This window comes from Lycorma delicatula, chromosome 2, assembly GCF_047948215.1.
Source record: "Lycorma delicatula isolate Av1 chromosome 2, ASM4794821v1, whole genome shotgun sequence".
Classification (NCBI taxonomy): domain Eukaryota; kingdom Metazoa; phylum Arthropoda; class Insecta; order Hemiptera; family Fulgoridae; genus Lycorma; species Lycorma delicatula.
This window is the reverse complement of record NC_134456.1, coordinates 71,947,335-71,965,459: the sequence shown is the minus strand read 5'-3', so window position 1 is coordinate 71,965,459 and position 18,125 is coordinate 71,947,335. Positions and strand designations below refer to the sequence as shown.

At 29.8% G+C, this 18,125-nt stretch overlaps 1 protein-coding gene across 3 annotated transcripts in view; it reads left to right on the top strand.

Annotated features, from left to right (window-relative positions):
- The window catches only part of LOC142318898 (uncharacterized), a 419,416-nt gene that overhangs the window by 339,195 nt on the left and 62,096 nt on the right, over positions 1-18,125 (top strand). For all 3 annotated transcript variants that reach the window (XM_075355545.1, XM_075355544.1, XM_075355543.1), the window contains exons 3-5: positions 8,039-8,296; positions 13,744-13,852; positions 16,677-16,701. In XM_075355545.1, the coding sequence (XP_075211660.1) occupies positions 8,039-8,296; positions 13,744-13,852; positions 16,677-16,701 (392 nt within the window). The remainder of the gene's footprint in view (positions 1-8,038; positions 8,297-13,743; positions 13,853-16,676; positions 16,702-18,125) is intronic.

Sequence of the window (18,125 nt, the reverse complement as noted above, 5' to 3'; positions counted from 1 at the left end):
GAGTGACAGAGATAATTAATTGTTCCTAGTAATATTAAAAAATAAACAGTAATCCTACTTTTATGATGGCTTAACAATAAGCACTATGGATATCTCAAAAAATTATACTGCATTGTTTTCTTCTTTATAAAATTATTTATTCTCTGCAATAAATTAAAATATTTGTAATTAATTTGTTCTTAAAAGAGGGAAAATAAGATATATTTTCACAATTTCTAATAAAGAATATAATCGTCATTGTATTTGATCGTTGTCCGTAACAAATTCATATAAATCAATTTGTTTTGCTGTTCAGTTGTATTACTTCTGTTACGCCTTTTGTTGCTAATCACCTTATGATACGCCTGTACTTAATATCGAAATGTGTAACAAAGCACATCAGAAATTGACCTTGTTTTTTTTAATATCTTTTTCTTTTAAATCTAAAATTATTAACTTCTGCTTTTATATATATATATATATATATATATATATATATATATATATATATATATAAAATCTATTGTTAATTTTAAAATTAGATTGTTTTACAATGAAGTAAAATAACTTATCTATTATTAAGTTCTTGTATTTTCAATAAAATTTATTTATTCTTCATCACGAATTATATTATAAATTATTTTATTGTAAAAGAATCACTCACTGAATTCCAGTTTAAAACAATATGATGGTATCCCCTGCTTGTAACTTTCTCTTCCTAATTAAACAGAAAATAAATAATAACAACAATAATTATAAATAAGAAAATGTAAAAATGGTTTAATACTAAGCATTTTTCCTTAAATGATACATAATATATGTAAGAATGCGTAACAGTCAAATTTTTGGGTTTTTTAAGGTGTAAGATGTTATATATAAGAATTGCAATTTATTAGAACCGATATTTTAGAATATAAAACAGCAGAAAATTCACGCAATACTAACTTTTATATTTTATCAACATTTTGAGGACCTTCGGTCCAACATCTATAAAAATAACTTATAAAATCGGAACTGTCTGAGAAATTGGGTAGTGATAAACGTGCTGGGTTTTTAAATCAGCTGTTCTCTACCATCTATTTCACCTTCCTCGTTAATATGTGTTTAAATGAGTACACCTGAAGGTGTAAAAGATAAAAAATACGTTTCACATTTTACACCGCATGAAATCTGATACTATAAGTTATGTTCGGTTAAACTATTCTGTATTATTCACTAAACTTGTGCTTAGTGTTTCGTTGGATTAGAAAAGTTAATGCTACCGTTATCTTTTTACATGTAAATAAAATGACGTTGATCTTGAAGGGAATTGGATTTATAAATTTACTAAATGTTTTAATGGTATATATTTGTGTTTATAAAAAAAATCTGATGTGGACACCACTTGACTTCCTTGTACGCCTATTAAATTACATATTTTTTAATTTTATTTTGTTATTATTGAATTGTTATTTGTTGTAAAGATTTTTTTATAATCACAGGTTAATAATTATTAGTAAATCAATATATTTAAATAAAAAAAAAGGAAATGAAGTCGGATTCTCGCCGATTCCTTCTCCTTGTAAGATCAAAATTATTTCATTAATTAAAATTTTATTACGCTATATCTCTGGAACTAATGAAAATAAGTACCACTTATGATATAACGTTGAAAAGCTCTCAAAGAAGGCTTATTACTGCAGTTAGGAAAATGTCCAAAATCAAAATATATTTTTTGGATTTTAAGCTTTTTTGAACACTTTTGGTTCAGTCGATTGCAATCAATAGAAGTGCACAACTAGATGTTAAAGAAATTAAAAATTTCAATATTCTACGGGTAATCGTTTTTGAGTTATGCGAGTATATACGTACGCGCATACATACTTACGTACAGACGTTACGCCGAGACGTCAAAATGGATATTTCCGTTGAGATCTGAAAACCGAAATTTTTCGCGTTTATAGTCGTACAAGGAAGTAAAAATAATACTTCATCTCTGAAACAAAAATTTCATTTCAAAAAACCCTCCCCGTTACTAAAATAGAATTATATAAATTTTTGTCTATTATAGTACCGTATGTTTCAAATCAATAGAGTTTTAAAGTTATGTAAGAGTTATTAAGTTTTATTAACATTCATAAATTATACTAGAAATGAAATAAAAACTCAAAAGGTTTTTCCTATAAGACTTCAATATAAGCACCATTCGTCACGCTGCACACACCCAGCCAATAGGAGAGGTCATACCATATTTTAATCAGAAAATCTGGAGTAATTGATGCGACAGCTGCTTCAGTTCTATGTCTCAAGTCGGGTAGGTCAGCCGGTAACTCTGGCACGTACATTTGATCCTTTACAAACCCCCAAAGAAAAAAATTCACATGAGGTCAGATCGGGCGAATGTGAAGGCCACAACAAACTAGCCCTGTTATCTGGTCCCCGGCGAACAATCTAGCGATCAGGGAGAATTTCATTCAACCGATCACAATGAGGAGGCGCACCATCTTGTTGCCAAATAAAGTTCTGTCGTTCAGTATTGCAGTTTAGGAAAGAGCTATAGTTTTAGCATAAGAAGACAGTTCATTCCAGATACAATTGCTTCCGCGAAAAAGAACGGCCCATAAACTTGCCGTCGGGATACGGAACAAAAAACATCCAGTTTTGGGAAACCTCGTTCACACTGCAATATTTCGTGAGTATTTTGTGATCCCCAGATATGCACAGTATGAATGAGTATACTTTTGTATTAACATGAAATGTTAATTCGTTACTGTATATAACACAATAAAGAAAGTCTTCATCGTCACGATGCATCATTTCATTTGCGAAGCTACCACCCAAACCACAATCTGTGTAGGCTTCGAGTTTGTAACAACTGTAAACGATATGGATTAAATTTAAGGTGTTTCCTTAAAATCCTCCACAGAGAAGTCACAGAAATTGCTAATTCGCGGCTAGCCATCCTAACGGATTTACGCGTTCAACATTGTTTTGTGACTCACTCGGTCGTTCTCTACTCTTTCCTTTTTAAATACAGATAGGTTTCAAATTATTTATACTATCTACAAATGTTATTGTCAGTCAGGGATCACAATGGGATTTCAAACGGAACGCACGTTGTACGGTAACTACAGATTCACACTTTGCAAACTGCAAAACACATTGGGGGTTCGCCATCATTGCTACTAGCGCTTTCAAATGGAAGGTACAGGAAAACGTTATGAGGTTGTGTGCAGCTATAACAGTTGCTATTTGATTTTATGTATATCTAATCAATGTACGTGAAAATTAACCCCGATTTTTATTTTGAAACTCTCTGTACATGTAAAACTTGCTAAACAGCACTAAATTAAACGACAATGTTACTGCAGCTTAAGTAAATTTACTCTCTTTTTATTTACGCTCATAATATTTACTTCTTTATTCATTGAGTGTATTAATCGCTTTGATGACAAAGGTTTAATGCACCGTATTTACAAAATATGTCAACAAAAGTCCAACTACTTTGTATAGTATTGTTCTTCTATATTGAATAAAATACACACGAGTGTATGTATGTGTATTAACGGGAAGTCAAACAACACTCAAAGCTAGACAAATGATCTCCTTCATATTGTTTTATACATTCACACATCACTTAACGGAATTTCACACATGAAATTAGTCATTACGTTAGTGCATCTGACAAAATTATTTTCTGAAAGAACAGTAATTTTTTTTCTAAGCTTTGAAAAATGTTATAGTGTATTTTTTTACATAGCCTACGCTGATTTCGACATTTTTAATCGGTTAAAATTTGAACCTGCCTAAATATTTTTTGTAAAAATTTGACATTACATATCACCCAATTTTTTTTTTCATAGAAATATAAAATAATAACTATTATCAGAATGTTGAATTCATGAATTGAATGATAGTATAAATTTTCTTCAAATAGTATTTCTGAAATGGCATCTGATGATAAATATTTTTACTGAAAAACTTGATTTCTTTTCCTATAATTTTATGAAAATTGTCGGATTGTTTTGAGCATAAAAGAAAAATTAAGTATTTCACACTATCAACGTACTGAAGAATAATATGTATATTCTAGTGTTTATACAAATCGTTTCAAGAATTCAAGGAATGGTCCCCACATTTAAATAAAGAAAAAACTTTTAAACCAAAATATGTCAGGAAACGCTTAGTTTACCGCCCACTCGCCATTTTTAATTTTTAATATAAAAATTTATTTCTCAAGAATGGTTAATTGTATCGAGGTGAAATTCGTATAATGCTTGAGTGCTTAGAGGGTTAGTTGTATAAAAATAATGAACCTGATCTCTGAATCCATTTCAAAATGGCGGCCACATAAACTTGTAATTGTTAATATCTTTGTAACCGCTGATTCATTTAAATATTGTTATTACAAAAAAATGATATGTATTTATAACAAAGAAAATAATATCTTTTGTATTGAAATCCATTCATAAATAACGAAGTTATGGCAAAAATTCTTGAAGTTAGTCCCTCTAGATTGAAAAACCAGTTTTCATCTTCTCACGAATAAAATTAAATAACTTGACTTGATCTCAACTGGAATAAATTTAGAAAAAATGTTATCATGTAATCAAATATAACAGTTTAATAATATTGAAAATATTAGATAAAATAAAATATTATGGAAATCATATTATAGCAGATGTCATATTATAACAAATTATAATATTGAAAAATAATTTGTACTGAAACAGATGTTGTAATTAGCAAGTCATTGTTGTAAATAAAAACTAATAATACCCACTATAGAACTGTAATAAATTAATTTAAAATACATAACATGTGTATTAAAAAAAATATTTTTACTAAAGTAGATAGATGTGTATTAATTTAAATTAATACAAGACTATCTAAAAAGGAGTGTAATGTATTTAGGGTGATGTACGTATATTTTTAACACCGTAGCAGCTCAACGGCTGAACCGATTTAGATGTATGACATCGCTTTGGAATCCTTACGTTACCGGGAGTGTCATAGATTATATAGATATGTATATATATATATATAGTAGTGGAGATTATCGGTAAAACTTTAAACCAAACTTTTAACCTTTTAAAATAACATTGAAGCATAAACTTAATGAACTGAATCTCTGTCACTGTGCGGACTGGATTTGAACTGAATGATTCGAATCAATCGAATGAAAAATATTACAAAAATAATATAATTAAATTTACGTTAAATAAAATAATATTAAATAAATTTTAAAAAATCCTGTTTTATAATAATGGGCTTCCCGTTACGTGTGAGGATAGACTGGTGAGGTGATGCAAGCACCTTGTGCGAGGCTAGACCAATCATCGACATCAACTGATAATAAACGGGGTGTCTCTGGGGCGCTGTTTTGGGAGGTGCAATGGGGTACTCTTATAATATTTCTGTAAACAATTGTCCGATTTTCACAATTCAAACGGGGTATTTGTTAGAAGATTGAAGGTTAATTTTTCATGAATCAAGTACGCTCTCGATCTAACAGATCACTGTTACTAAACGACTGCCCAAAAAGAAGTGTAATGTATTTAGGGTGTATGTATGTAAGTATATGTTTTTATTCAACCGAAGCAGCTGAATTGCTGAACCGATTTAGATGAACGACGTCGCGTTGGAATACTTACATTACTGGGAGTGTCACAGGATATACGAGTGTCTCGTTTGTATTTATCCTAATATATAAAGAGGATTGTTTGTTCGGGATAAACAAAAAAACTACTCCATCAATCGCAACCAAATTTTTATCCATGTTTCTTGGCATAACTGAGAAGGTTTTTAGTTGTATTTCATCTTGAAAAATTTTGGGAAAAAATATATATGTAATATTGGAGATTGATCGTTTGAAGCACAAAGTTTAATGGATTGTAAACTGTGAGTGTGTATCACTGTTTGAGCTAGGTTTGAACTGAATGATTTTATGAATATCTAAAAAAGGATTTCTAATTTTTTTGAAATTCCGAATTTTCATGGGTTAAATTGGAGTTTTGATTTTTTTTTTAAACCCTGCTATTTTTTCAATTTTTCAGTAAAAGTTGAAGAAGTCAACCTATATGGAGTTGTTACCTATATATAATCGTTACTGTATGTGTACTGGTGTGCTGCACCTATCTCTGGTTACTTGACTAAAAATATAAAATAAAAATATATGCTACGGGAAACGCAAGTAACCATACAGCGCGGGCGAAGCTGCGACGGGGAGCTAGTATATATATCTATAGTCAGTAAGTATCGTTTATAGTGAAATCAGATATAATGACACATCGGCTTTAGTGACCAAAAACTTGTCTCTTGGTTGGTGTGGTACACTGTTAATACATAAATATAGTATGTGTATTGTTTATAATTACACTGGTTATCGGTTATTATGAACTTTTTTTCTATGCTACTTTTTCTTACCATTGTAATGCAGCATTTTATCGCTTATAATGACGGACAAAAGTGACTCGTCAGTAACGTAGTAAGTCTACATTGTAGCTACAAAAATATTTTGACGGTTAAAATGAGTCACCTTTTCCTTTTTACCTGCAAATGTACTATAGTTCTTGTTTTGCTTATTTTCTTCCTGTACCAGATTATTATAAACTGAAACAGCTACATTCAGTTGTTATTATTATTTTGCTGTGGGCGTATCATATCGTGCGTCCACAACAGTGCGAATTAGCGAAATAGTCGGAGACGTCGGTAATGCTAACGGTGGCATTAGGGATAACGATGAAGACATCAACCTGCCAATCCAAAGAAGAATGAAAAGATCATCGGAAGAAGAAAAAGAAGAAAGAAGACACAATAGATGACCCGCCGTCACGGACTGGAGTCCGGAAGTAGAGCCCAGCAGAGAAGCAACGTGAAGGGCAGCCACCACAGAAGAAGATGAAGATTTATTTATCCACACCTTAAAATTAAAAACTTACACTTAATTAAATCAGCAACTGCGACTCCCTCTGGAGAAGGGGGCGCATTGCTCCCTCCAAACAAGTAGGGTCCCGTTGTGGCGTATTCCTGCTAGCCTATGAAGTGGTAGCACCGAAAGGACTTTCGGTCTAGCGGACGGTCTGAAGGGGAACACCAGGCTTAAAAGCCTAGTCTTCCGCGGTTTGACCCAGTAATGGGACGAGAACGCTGGTCCGAAAAGGATAGGAATGAATGCTAATCACAAATCCGTCCATAAATTTAACAAAAATTAAAACTTATAACCCACACTAAAAATAAACACCTGAAACACGCCCGATTATAAAATCATACAGCAGCAAGGGACACTGACCAGGCTCTGCGATTCGAAGGGAGAATTGTGATACTCCCGCCACTTTTGCATTCCATTCCAACCTGCCAAATCTTTCAGAAGTTTTAGCGGCAATGAAAACCGTTTGCCGGTTTCTAAGTTTTACAGAAATTTCTAATGAAGAAACAAATAGTGTTTGTTTTGATTTAGAAAAGAACCTTCAAAAACATGACGAAGTGTTGGAAACAAAGCAAAATGGACTTTTTGAAAAAAAAAATTTTACAATTTTTCTTTACCTTCTTTTACTCAACAGTATTTGTATTTATTATTGCATATTTTTGTTTTATTATATTATTTTATTACGGAAATTAATGATTATTATTTTACTGTATTACAATACCCGTGTAGATTACATATTAAATAGTACCACTAGGCTACCTAAACATCAGTTATTATGACTATCGGTTATAATGAACTAAACTCATCGGTCCCTTGGAGGTCACTATAAACGATATTTGCTGTATATATATGTTTGAATAAATTATAAAAATTTGAAAAAATTTTACACAAATACTGTATACAAAATTGTCACCTGCACGCTTTTTAATTGTCCTGCATTAAAGAACAATGTTTTTTTTTTCATTTTTTAATATTTATCTCTTGTTTCTTATATTTTCTTTTTTCGAAATTTAGGAAGCTCTTATTTATTCTGAATATACCTTTATTTTCATAGTTCAGTTACATTTTTGACGTTCAGTCTATTGCAAAAAATGAATGAATAAAAATTAATTAAATTTAATTTATAATAAAAAACACTTAATTTATTTACAGATGGCGTTGACGAGCACACTGCTGCCGTTGGCTCTGCCAAGCAGCCAGGGGCAGTACGCTGCCTCAACATCTGATTCTGGTGGTGATATGAGTGACTCTCAAGGCGGTAGCCGACATCGTGTCAGAACAGTTACTCTTAATAGAAGACGCCATTGTACGACTTATGGATTCTCGTTAAGAGGAGGTCGTGAACACGGTACAGGTTTTTTTATATCTGCGGTAGAGGTCGCTTCAGAGGCCCATGCCCAAGGTTTAATGGTAAGTTATTTTCTATTTACTTTTACTGCACTGTTTGTATAATTAAATTAATATTTATTTCCTTAAAAACTTGTTTTTGTATACGGAGTATTTAACCTTTATTGACTTGTCCTTAACTTTCTATGTAAAGAAAAGTTAACTAGGATGAATTTTAAAATAAAGTAAACATGTGGATCCAATAAATATATATAACATATATAACAAATAACTTAAATTAAATTTTAGATAGTTTTAAAGATATCTTCGTTTTTTTAAATCACATTTCTTTACTTTTGCACTAAAATTAACAGTTTCATTGAGATTCACATCTGATTTTTGAAATGGAAAAGGTTATCAAGTTTTTTTTATTTAGACTACAAACCAATAATTTTACTTGCAATTGTTTATATTTAATGAATAAGTTGGTAAATTTACGAAGTTATAAAAAATAAAATTATACAAATAAATTTATCGCTATTTTGAATAAACATTATTCGTAGTTTGGATAATTCGTTTATTCGAAAATATTTTTAAAAATGCAACGTATTTTTCCCACTCACACAAGAATTACCACTCTCTTGAAACTATAACGCCTCGATGGTTTTTTTTATCACTATACGCATATCTCACCTTAAAATTTAATTTTATCTTATAAAAAACAACTTTTTTTTAATTTTAATGTGTATTTTTGTGCGTATCATATCCGGGAAGGTTTTTTTTAGATTTCATCTGTTTTAAATTATCTAGCAACATACGAAACTAATTATTCTTCACTTACGTTGATAAGATTGTGTTATACATTGTACAATAAAAAGAGAATGTTCTTATAAATAATAATTATAGTTTTAATATAATCTATTATACGAGGTGTGATCAAAAAATACGGTTAATCAATTTTTATAGCGGCAACTGCCGACGCTACATCCATATGCTGTAATTTGTCCAATAGCGTGATCAACTGAGACAGGCAGGAACAAGTTGTAACACGTTCGAGCTTGCCAGTCAGCTGCCAGAACCGCTAGAGCGAGGATGTGTTTATCGCGCAACATGGATTTTGAAAATCGTGTGTCAATTTGCACGTAGTTGAAGGGTCGTCTATGCAGATCCGGACTTCATGGCCAAAATTTTAACTGGAGATGAAAGTTGGGTCTATGGCTATGACCCTGAGACCAAAATGCAGAGTTCCCAATGGAAAACCAGTTCATTTCCTCGCCCTAAAAAGGCACGTCAGTCAAAATCCAACATCAAGGTCATGCTCGTTGTTTTTTCGATAGTGAGGGCATAGTGCGATCAGAGTTTGTTCCAAGGGAAACAACTGTAAACTCTGAATTTTATAAGGGTGTACTGCAACCTTTGCGAAACGACGTACGAAGAAAGCGATTAGAAAAATGGACCAATGGCTTCCTTCTTCACCACGACAACGCGCCGTGTCACGCCTTGCTTCTCATTCGCGAATTTTTTGCCAAAAAAAGTGTTCCTGTCTGTCCACATCTGCCATACTTACCGGATTTAGCACCATGCGACTTTTGGCTCTTCCCAAAAATTAAAACTGTGCTTAAAGGAAAACGTTTTGACACCATTGCTGACATTGAGAGGGCCACGACCGAGCAGCTGAAAGCCCTTCCGAAAGACGCCTTCCAGAAATGCCTCCAGTCATGGAGTCAACGGTGGGATAAGTGAATTGCTAGCCAAGGACAGTACTTTGAAGGAGATTAAATCGAATTCTATGTAACCTTATTACCTTTTTTTAATAAAAAATTATTCACCGTATTTTTTGATCACACCTCGTATATATATTTTTTTTTTCTCTCTAAAATCACATCCCAAATTCGACTCTGGTTCTTTCACAAGTAAAGATGTATTTCTTCCAATTATTTAATATTCATCTCAAAGGAATTCTATGAAATTAATATTTTATTTCGTCATGATAAAGCTATTTATGGTCTGATTAATTTTCATGTAGTCAATACTATATGTTCGTTCAGTTTTCTTGTGAAAATATTATGGAAGAAGAATATTATAACTGAATTATCATAAACAAATTGCTCTTTCTACGCTTAAAACAGAGATCCATGTTGTACAATACTGTTTCCCCAGCTAATGTTTAACTTTCATGGGCTGATCGTGATCGTTCTCTTGAAAGAAAAAATCGATAATTTTGTAATATTTTTACTCTATCCGGTTTAAAGTTCTTTGACGTGAATATAAACATCTGGATAATTTAAGCCAGAAAAATAACATTTCAACACATCAAAGAAGTAAGAGTATATAATTTCTTATGCTGTACTTATATTTCAATTTTCAGTACGAATGTTTTGTATTTTGTATGGCGTAAATTGTATCAAATTATACTGATTGTTTGAGTCGGGGTAAATTGGCAGTGAAACTGTTACAAGTTAACACCTACTTTATGTAATTTATGCAATTGAAGTAGTGCGTTATGGTTGGCCAAAGTTTCCAACCGGTCGAATAAATTGCTCCAGTTGTTGATCTGATTGGGTAAAATTGGCTCCATTGACTAGCCATTATAATTTTAGTCGATAAGAATTTCGTACTAAGTAGATTTATGTAAACTATAAAAAAGATCACAAAAGTACCGGTTCAAATCCCGGTCTAATATTACATATTTCATATGCTAAAATTTCTGTTTTATTTTCATACGCTCGTAAGATTATATGGTAAATTGAAAATAATAATATAAGAAAAAATGTTTAAAAACTGTTGGCTCATATAATCTACACGTATACAATAAATGGGTTTGTACAATATAAAAAAACTTAACTGATTTTATTATGATATACAAATTCAGAAATTTTCTTTCTATTTAATAGTCAACCTGCCCATAACTCGAATTCAGAAGATGGTAGGTAACTTTTGACTATTAATGATGGTAACTAAGATGGAATACTTGTTTATAACTAAATGACTATGTCAGTGAATTTTAACGATGAATTTTTGAAGAAACAAATTTTTTCTCTTAAATAATATTGTTGTTTAAAATCTGAACTTTTGAAATTATTTTTAGTAAAACAGGTTTTTTTTTAAACCATTAATGAATAACTTCTTTTACTTTCCCGTCTAGATAGAGCTATAGCTCTACAAGGGAAAGTATTGTAATCGGTCCAATTTGGTCATACGCGGTTTTCACCGAATCTTAACAATTTAATATCTAAGGAACGCAAAAAACCGGTTGAAAATTTTCCGGTTGTTAATATTCGTATGTACGAATATTAACAACGTATGTGTTCCGTGTTGCCTTCTAAATCACCTTATATATTCAGAACTACTGAACCGATTTTGACCAAAGTTGAGCAGATTATTTCTATATATATTAATGCCATTAAATTTTCAACTTAAAAGGTCAAGAAGGTGAGGCTGTAGAGCAAGGTCACTCTCATTATTTCTAGATTTCATCTAATTAAGGTCATATTTTTCTTTAAAAAAATTTGTTAACAATTAAAAAATAACAATATTTGAAAAAAAAGTTTTGCAAAATCGCACTCCTATTCCCAAAAATGCTCTTAACTACTGCTAAGTTATGACAACACAGGTGAGCGGTAAAATTAAATAAATAAAAAGTATTTATTGTGTAAAAAAAGTAACTTGGTCTGGCTGTGTCCCGAACTCGATCGTTCGGTTGACTCGGTGTACCCGACGTGTTAAGCCTCGCGGCTACACTAGTCTGCCGACGGTACAGTGAAATTTATGTATGTAAGTTGTGAAATTTTACTAGTTTAGTAAGTGCCGACCGTTGCCGCTAGTACCGCCACACCCGCGCGAATTAAATATGGTATGCGCGCGCGTTTTATTTAGAATCATTGAATTAAATAAACGAAAAAAAATATTACATTTAAATAAAATGATAAATATTTTTAATTAAGTTGTGTGTGTGCGTGTGTGTAAGCCGTGCATCAGAAGCAACTGTGTTGTCAGCTTTTTTTAGTTTGAAGGACATTAACCGCTTCCATTTAGCAATATTGGTAGAAAGTAAACGACTTCCTATTATCCAAGCTCATATTAGAACAATCAATTTAGAAAAACAAGTCAAAAATGAATTTCTATATAAGTATTTGAGTATTAACACTCTCAAACTCTTTGTATATTACTCACGAAGATTCTGGATAACTCAAATTTTTTTTAAACTTTTTTAAATTGACATTTTGAAGAAATATTTATAATTTATATACATACATTTAATTAACATTAAACCTACAACTGGAAATATGTTATTACATTTAATTTCATATTAATTTATGTTAAAATTTGATGATGTACAGTAACCCTCAACAAAATAATAAATAAAAAATAGTCAGCATATTGTGTTGTAATAGCTATTACACAACAGCTTATAGTCTATATTATGACCGTTACAGTACCTTTTCCTCTCCACCACGGTGAATTTAGATATTTAAAAACAACTTTTTTTCTTAATACCACATCAACTCCATATTAATAATGTTTATTTTTAGTTACTATTCAAATTTTCTTATTCGTCTTATCAAAACAAAATGACATTTTTCCAAAAAAAGGATTCATCGCTAGCTGAAATAACTGTTGAGAAAATAATTAATAACTTGGAAACTGTTATGTGAAAAACCATTCAAATTTAGTGACTGTAATGGAAAAGTTTAATTAGGTAGTTAAAACAGCATTATTTTACGTTTTTCACATAAATGTTCAGTTAAAAAGTAATGAAAAAGTATTTTTGTAGTATTTTTTTTAATTTTATTGATAAAAATCATTAGTGAAAATGAATCAAATTTTTTTATCAGTAAACTGAATGGTAATAAAACATTGTTACCCACAATTACTTCATCTTTGTTATGAAACAAATTTAGGCATTTTAAGCTACAATTTCATTGGCAAATAGGTAGGGTGACTAATATACTTTCAATTATCTGCCTTTTTTTTATAATTTCTCTTCAGAATTGTTCACTATATTTGTTTATTTTGTGTCATTGTAGTGGATTGAACTTTTTTCAATGTGAAGAATTTTTATATTATTTTGTAACTTATTGTCTTAATATCCGGTTTCTATGGAGGTGATTGATTCATAAGTAATTATTCATGATACATACTTTATTATCTCAAATGTAAAATTTCCTTTTTTTAATGTTAAATGAGTAGTGTTTATAAAATAAAATGCAGTAAATGATTTAACTAGTTATAAGTCAAGTAGTAAGCCTACAGGATAGGATTTATTTAAAATTATGTAGGTGTTTTATACATACCTCCTAATATTTGTTTGTCAACAAAGTTTATTCTCTTCATTCTGTCGTTTCCATCTATTCAGATTTATTTTGTTTACTTTTATTCTGTTGACAAAATATATTCTATTTGTTATTATCATTATATGGTAATGAATTCATTTATTTTTTAAAAAGTATATATTTACTCTGTTGATGCAAGTTTTTTTAAAAATAAACTCAAATAAGATAAATAATTATAAAAAAATCTTTGTTTTACAGGTTGGAGACCAAATAGTTCGAATCAATGGTTTTCCAGTAGCTGATGCAACTCATCGTGAAGTTCTTCAGTTAATCCAAGGACAAATGACAATCACTCTAAAAGTTAGATGTATGTAATTTAAAATTTATTATAAAAATAATTAATCAGAATTGTTTATGAAAAAAAAAAATTAAAAATAAAATTTCTGTTTTCAATTTTGCTATATTCTTATAAATTCCTTTTTTAAATTGAAACACACATATTTAAAATATTATTCAGTGTGATCAATTTAAATGTAACTGTTATTTCTTATTTCACAATATTACTTCTATTCATATTTATTTACATATTTGTGAATTTATATTCAACAATACCTTAGATTACCTATAAATAGAGACTGGATTATATGCAACATAAAAAGCTTGAAGTATGCATGCAAATATGCATGAAAAGTTTCAAAATATGCAACTTTAAATAATAAAAAAATAGTAATTATTAGTTTATTTATTTAAAAATCAGTATAAAATTACTAAGTAGTTATAGTAGTTACTAAGTAGAATAACACATCGATCAATTTGATAATTAACTATTATTTAACATTTTGTTACATTTGTAAACATGAACAATCAGAGGTACTGTTCTGCGGCTGCTAAGTGCGCTCTAAGTGCCATGCAGCTAATAGGTTTGACCGACTACAACGTAAGATTTCATTTATTAACAAGGTACCCTACTGAAAACTATTGTAAATATAGCAAAAATATGCTTCTTCACTAGATTTTAAGGAAAACATGCAATAACCAGGGAGAATGGACTTAATATGCTAATATACAAATGCATATAATCTGGTCTCTACATATAAAAATGACTGAAAGTGATTCAATTTTATTCCAAAATTAATTCACACAATTCACCATTGATTTCAACATTTCATTAATGATTGTTTTTCTTAGCATTCCATATGTAAGTGTAAGAATTACTAGTAATTTTTGACTTTAGCTGGTTCAATGATAGGAATTTTTTGGGTACCCGTTTCCTTTAGAATACTCCAAAAAAAGAAATTGAGATTTGATAAGTCAAGGTTGATAATTATGGCCACAGTTCCCCTTTCAATTAGCCTATCTTCAAACCTCTTATGAAAGACATCCAAAACGGAGTGGGTAGGCAGCAAGAGAGAAGAAATTATACTGTTGTAACCAGAACTTCCAATTCTTGAAGAGAATCCCTTCTAAGAGATTAAAGAATGGTAGCGTTCAGAATTTACAATTTGTCTATCTGTCTTTCTTGACATAGTGTCTCACTCATCGATGTTTTACCCATGTACGTGTGACATGTATGATAGTTTATACATCCACAAAGATAAAAGAAGCCTCATCCAAAAAAGAAAATCTTGTCTGAAATCGATATTTTGTTATTGTAAGTAAATTTTTTAAACCGGTGACAATAATCCATTCATTCTTTTATTTTCATGTTCATTCAGTTCATGGAACTGAATATGAACTATCATAAAAATGAACCAAACTAAATATTCATTTGTCTTAACTTGTTAAGTTAATATCCATACAAAGAGATTTGTATGGATATTAATCCTACTGGTTTTTATTCATTATCTGTTCTACTAAAATTGACCTTTTCTGATTCATTCTTTGTGTGAAAAAGAAGAGATTTTTGTCACAAAAAGATAGAAAAACTTTTCACATTTTCTTAGTAGTTTTTTTTTTTTAGGGAGGGGGTTGTTGTCATGGTGAGCTTATCATTCCATTCATTCATGTACTGAACATAAAAGGTCTTGCCAGAACAACAACACATCATTTAACAGTAATACTCTTCCTTTAGTTGATAAATGCTTCTTATCAAACATGATACTATACTACTATTTTAATGCCATTCTCACCCCTAGAATTGTTTTGACTCAAATGATATTTACCCTATTGGTTTCCTAAAATGAAACCAAATTCATGAAATAAAATTTCTTGAGACTTTCTTGGAGGAAAGATTTACTAAATTTTCATTACTATAGTTTATTATTTATTATAATGAAAATAATGTAAATGAATTCATATATCATATACAGGTGTAACCCTGTAATTTCAGGTGTAGAATTTTGTAGTTTCAAGTTTAATATTGAAAATCTATTATAGTAGACTTCCTGCAACTGGTAGGGGTTAGTGTAACTAAAAATGTAGTGTAGTTAAAAAACAGTGTGAACACTGTATATCTGGGCTTCCAGTGATTAATTACAATTTGAATCTCTGAATATATAAGCAATAATTATTATCATTCCATTCATTCATGTACTGAACATAAAAGGTTTTGCCAGAACAACAACACACCATTTAACAATAATACATAGAAATGACAATGAGAAAGCAGGAATATTATTTGTATGATTTTTAAAGAGGATGAAGATGGCAGCAATGCTTTACCAATGCGATGGTATGAATTCATAGGAATACTTTTCATTTATTTTAATCAAATTACCAATATGTTTATATATTTAATTGTGTTATATCCAATTATATTTATTACATTTCCTTATCAATAAAGTTCATAATATTATTGTTTTTCAGTCACTTTGTGACTCATGAATTTTATTAGTAGTTTGCTAGGACACCCTCATTTGACCAGAGAATATGAAAGTAGTGAGTTTCTTTTCCAATTTACTTTATAGAAAACATTCACCCACCGTAAGTCACTTTCGTTTACTCTTAATACTTTTCCATTCCCCTCAGTATCATGAATTACCATAATGCAGTATAATATGGGGTGCAAAAGATGATGAAGAAGAAAAGTATTTATAGTTTATGTTTCAATATTGTTGAATTAATAGTTGTTTACTGAAGATAAATTTACAGTTTTAGTTGTTTAAATTGATCTTAAATTAATACAATTTATTTAAAAGTCACTTTCAGTTTATTGAATTGTTTACTGATATATATATTTTTTTCTTTTTCAGCTGTTGGAATGATACCAGTAAAAGAGTAAGTACAAGTATATTAATCTCATAGTAATATTTCCATTCATTCATAAATTTATCTATACACTCATTATAATCATATGTATATTTTTGTCCTAAAAATCATTATAGATGATTTCATTCCTAAAGTACAAATGGAAGTTAAATAGGTTCATTTTTAATTTAAGTCATCATCACACACTAAAACATTCATTTTTTCAGAAATATTTAATCTTCTCAGAAAGATTACTTTTTGATTTAAATTTAGTGTTATTAGTTTTCTTATAGGTTATACATTTCATTTTAGATCAGTTAGTTACATTATTCATATCACGTAATAATTTTAAAGAAATTCAGTTATGCTGAATCAACTTTAAAAATATTCCAAACATAATGGTGTTAGCCGGCCTCCATGGCGCAAGTGGTAGTGTCTCAGCCTTTCATTTAGAGGTCCCAGGTTTGAATCCTGGTCAGGCATGGAATTTGCATACATGCTACAAATCATTCATCTCATCCTCTGAAGTAATGCCTAACAGCGGTCCTGGAGGTTAAACAAAAAAAAAGAATGGTGCATGATTAATTGTAATGTTAACATCAATTTTTCACAAGTTAGAAATTAGTTAAAAATATTAATAAATATTTTATTTACATCAATAAAGTAATTTCTTTTGCTATCTCTTCAATTGGTAACAAAAGAACTGTTATAGTATTTCTCTAGAATCAGGAAAAATTACTGACAAAGCTATTGTTTAGAGTAGCTTCATACAAGTAAATATTTAAAAAAATCTGGTTATAATAGTTCATATTAATTAATTACGATGCAGTAAAATTAAATTTATAGCTTTGGAATTATATTACCTATCAATTATGATTTAAATGTGTGAAATCCCTAATAATAAGGCAATGTTTAATGTCAAGAAGTATGAATAAAATGTAATAAAACATTTTAAGTGTTTTACTTATGAAGAAAAATTAATTTTTCTTACCTACTTTGATCAAAATTATGATTACAATGAATTTTCTTCCACTTCATGTTTGCCACAGTTTGATCTATGAAAACCATAAGCATGGAATAAAGTTTTACTTAATTCAGCATTCTTTTAATATATCCCATTCTATAAAGAATTAGTTATGTTAATTAGTTTTTTAAATAAATATTTTAAATAACTTGATGTAACTATGAAAATTTGTAAATGAATGATTTTGTAACTAATGAAACTAACTCTTCTAAAGCTTTTCACAGTTAGTTATACCCATTCAAAATGCAATGAAAACACATAGAAAAACAACTATACTCCCATAATGGTGATATATACTCTTTTATAAAGGAGGCATTAAAAAATCTCACACATGTTTCAAAAAAGTCATATCCACTAAAAAATTATACCGTAACTTATTTTACTGTACAGAATACATTTAAGACAAATCAGATAAATATATTGCATAAAA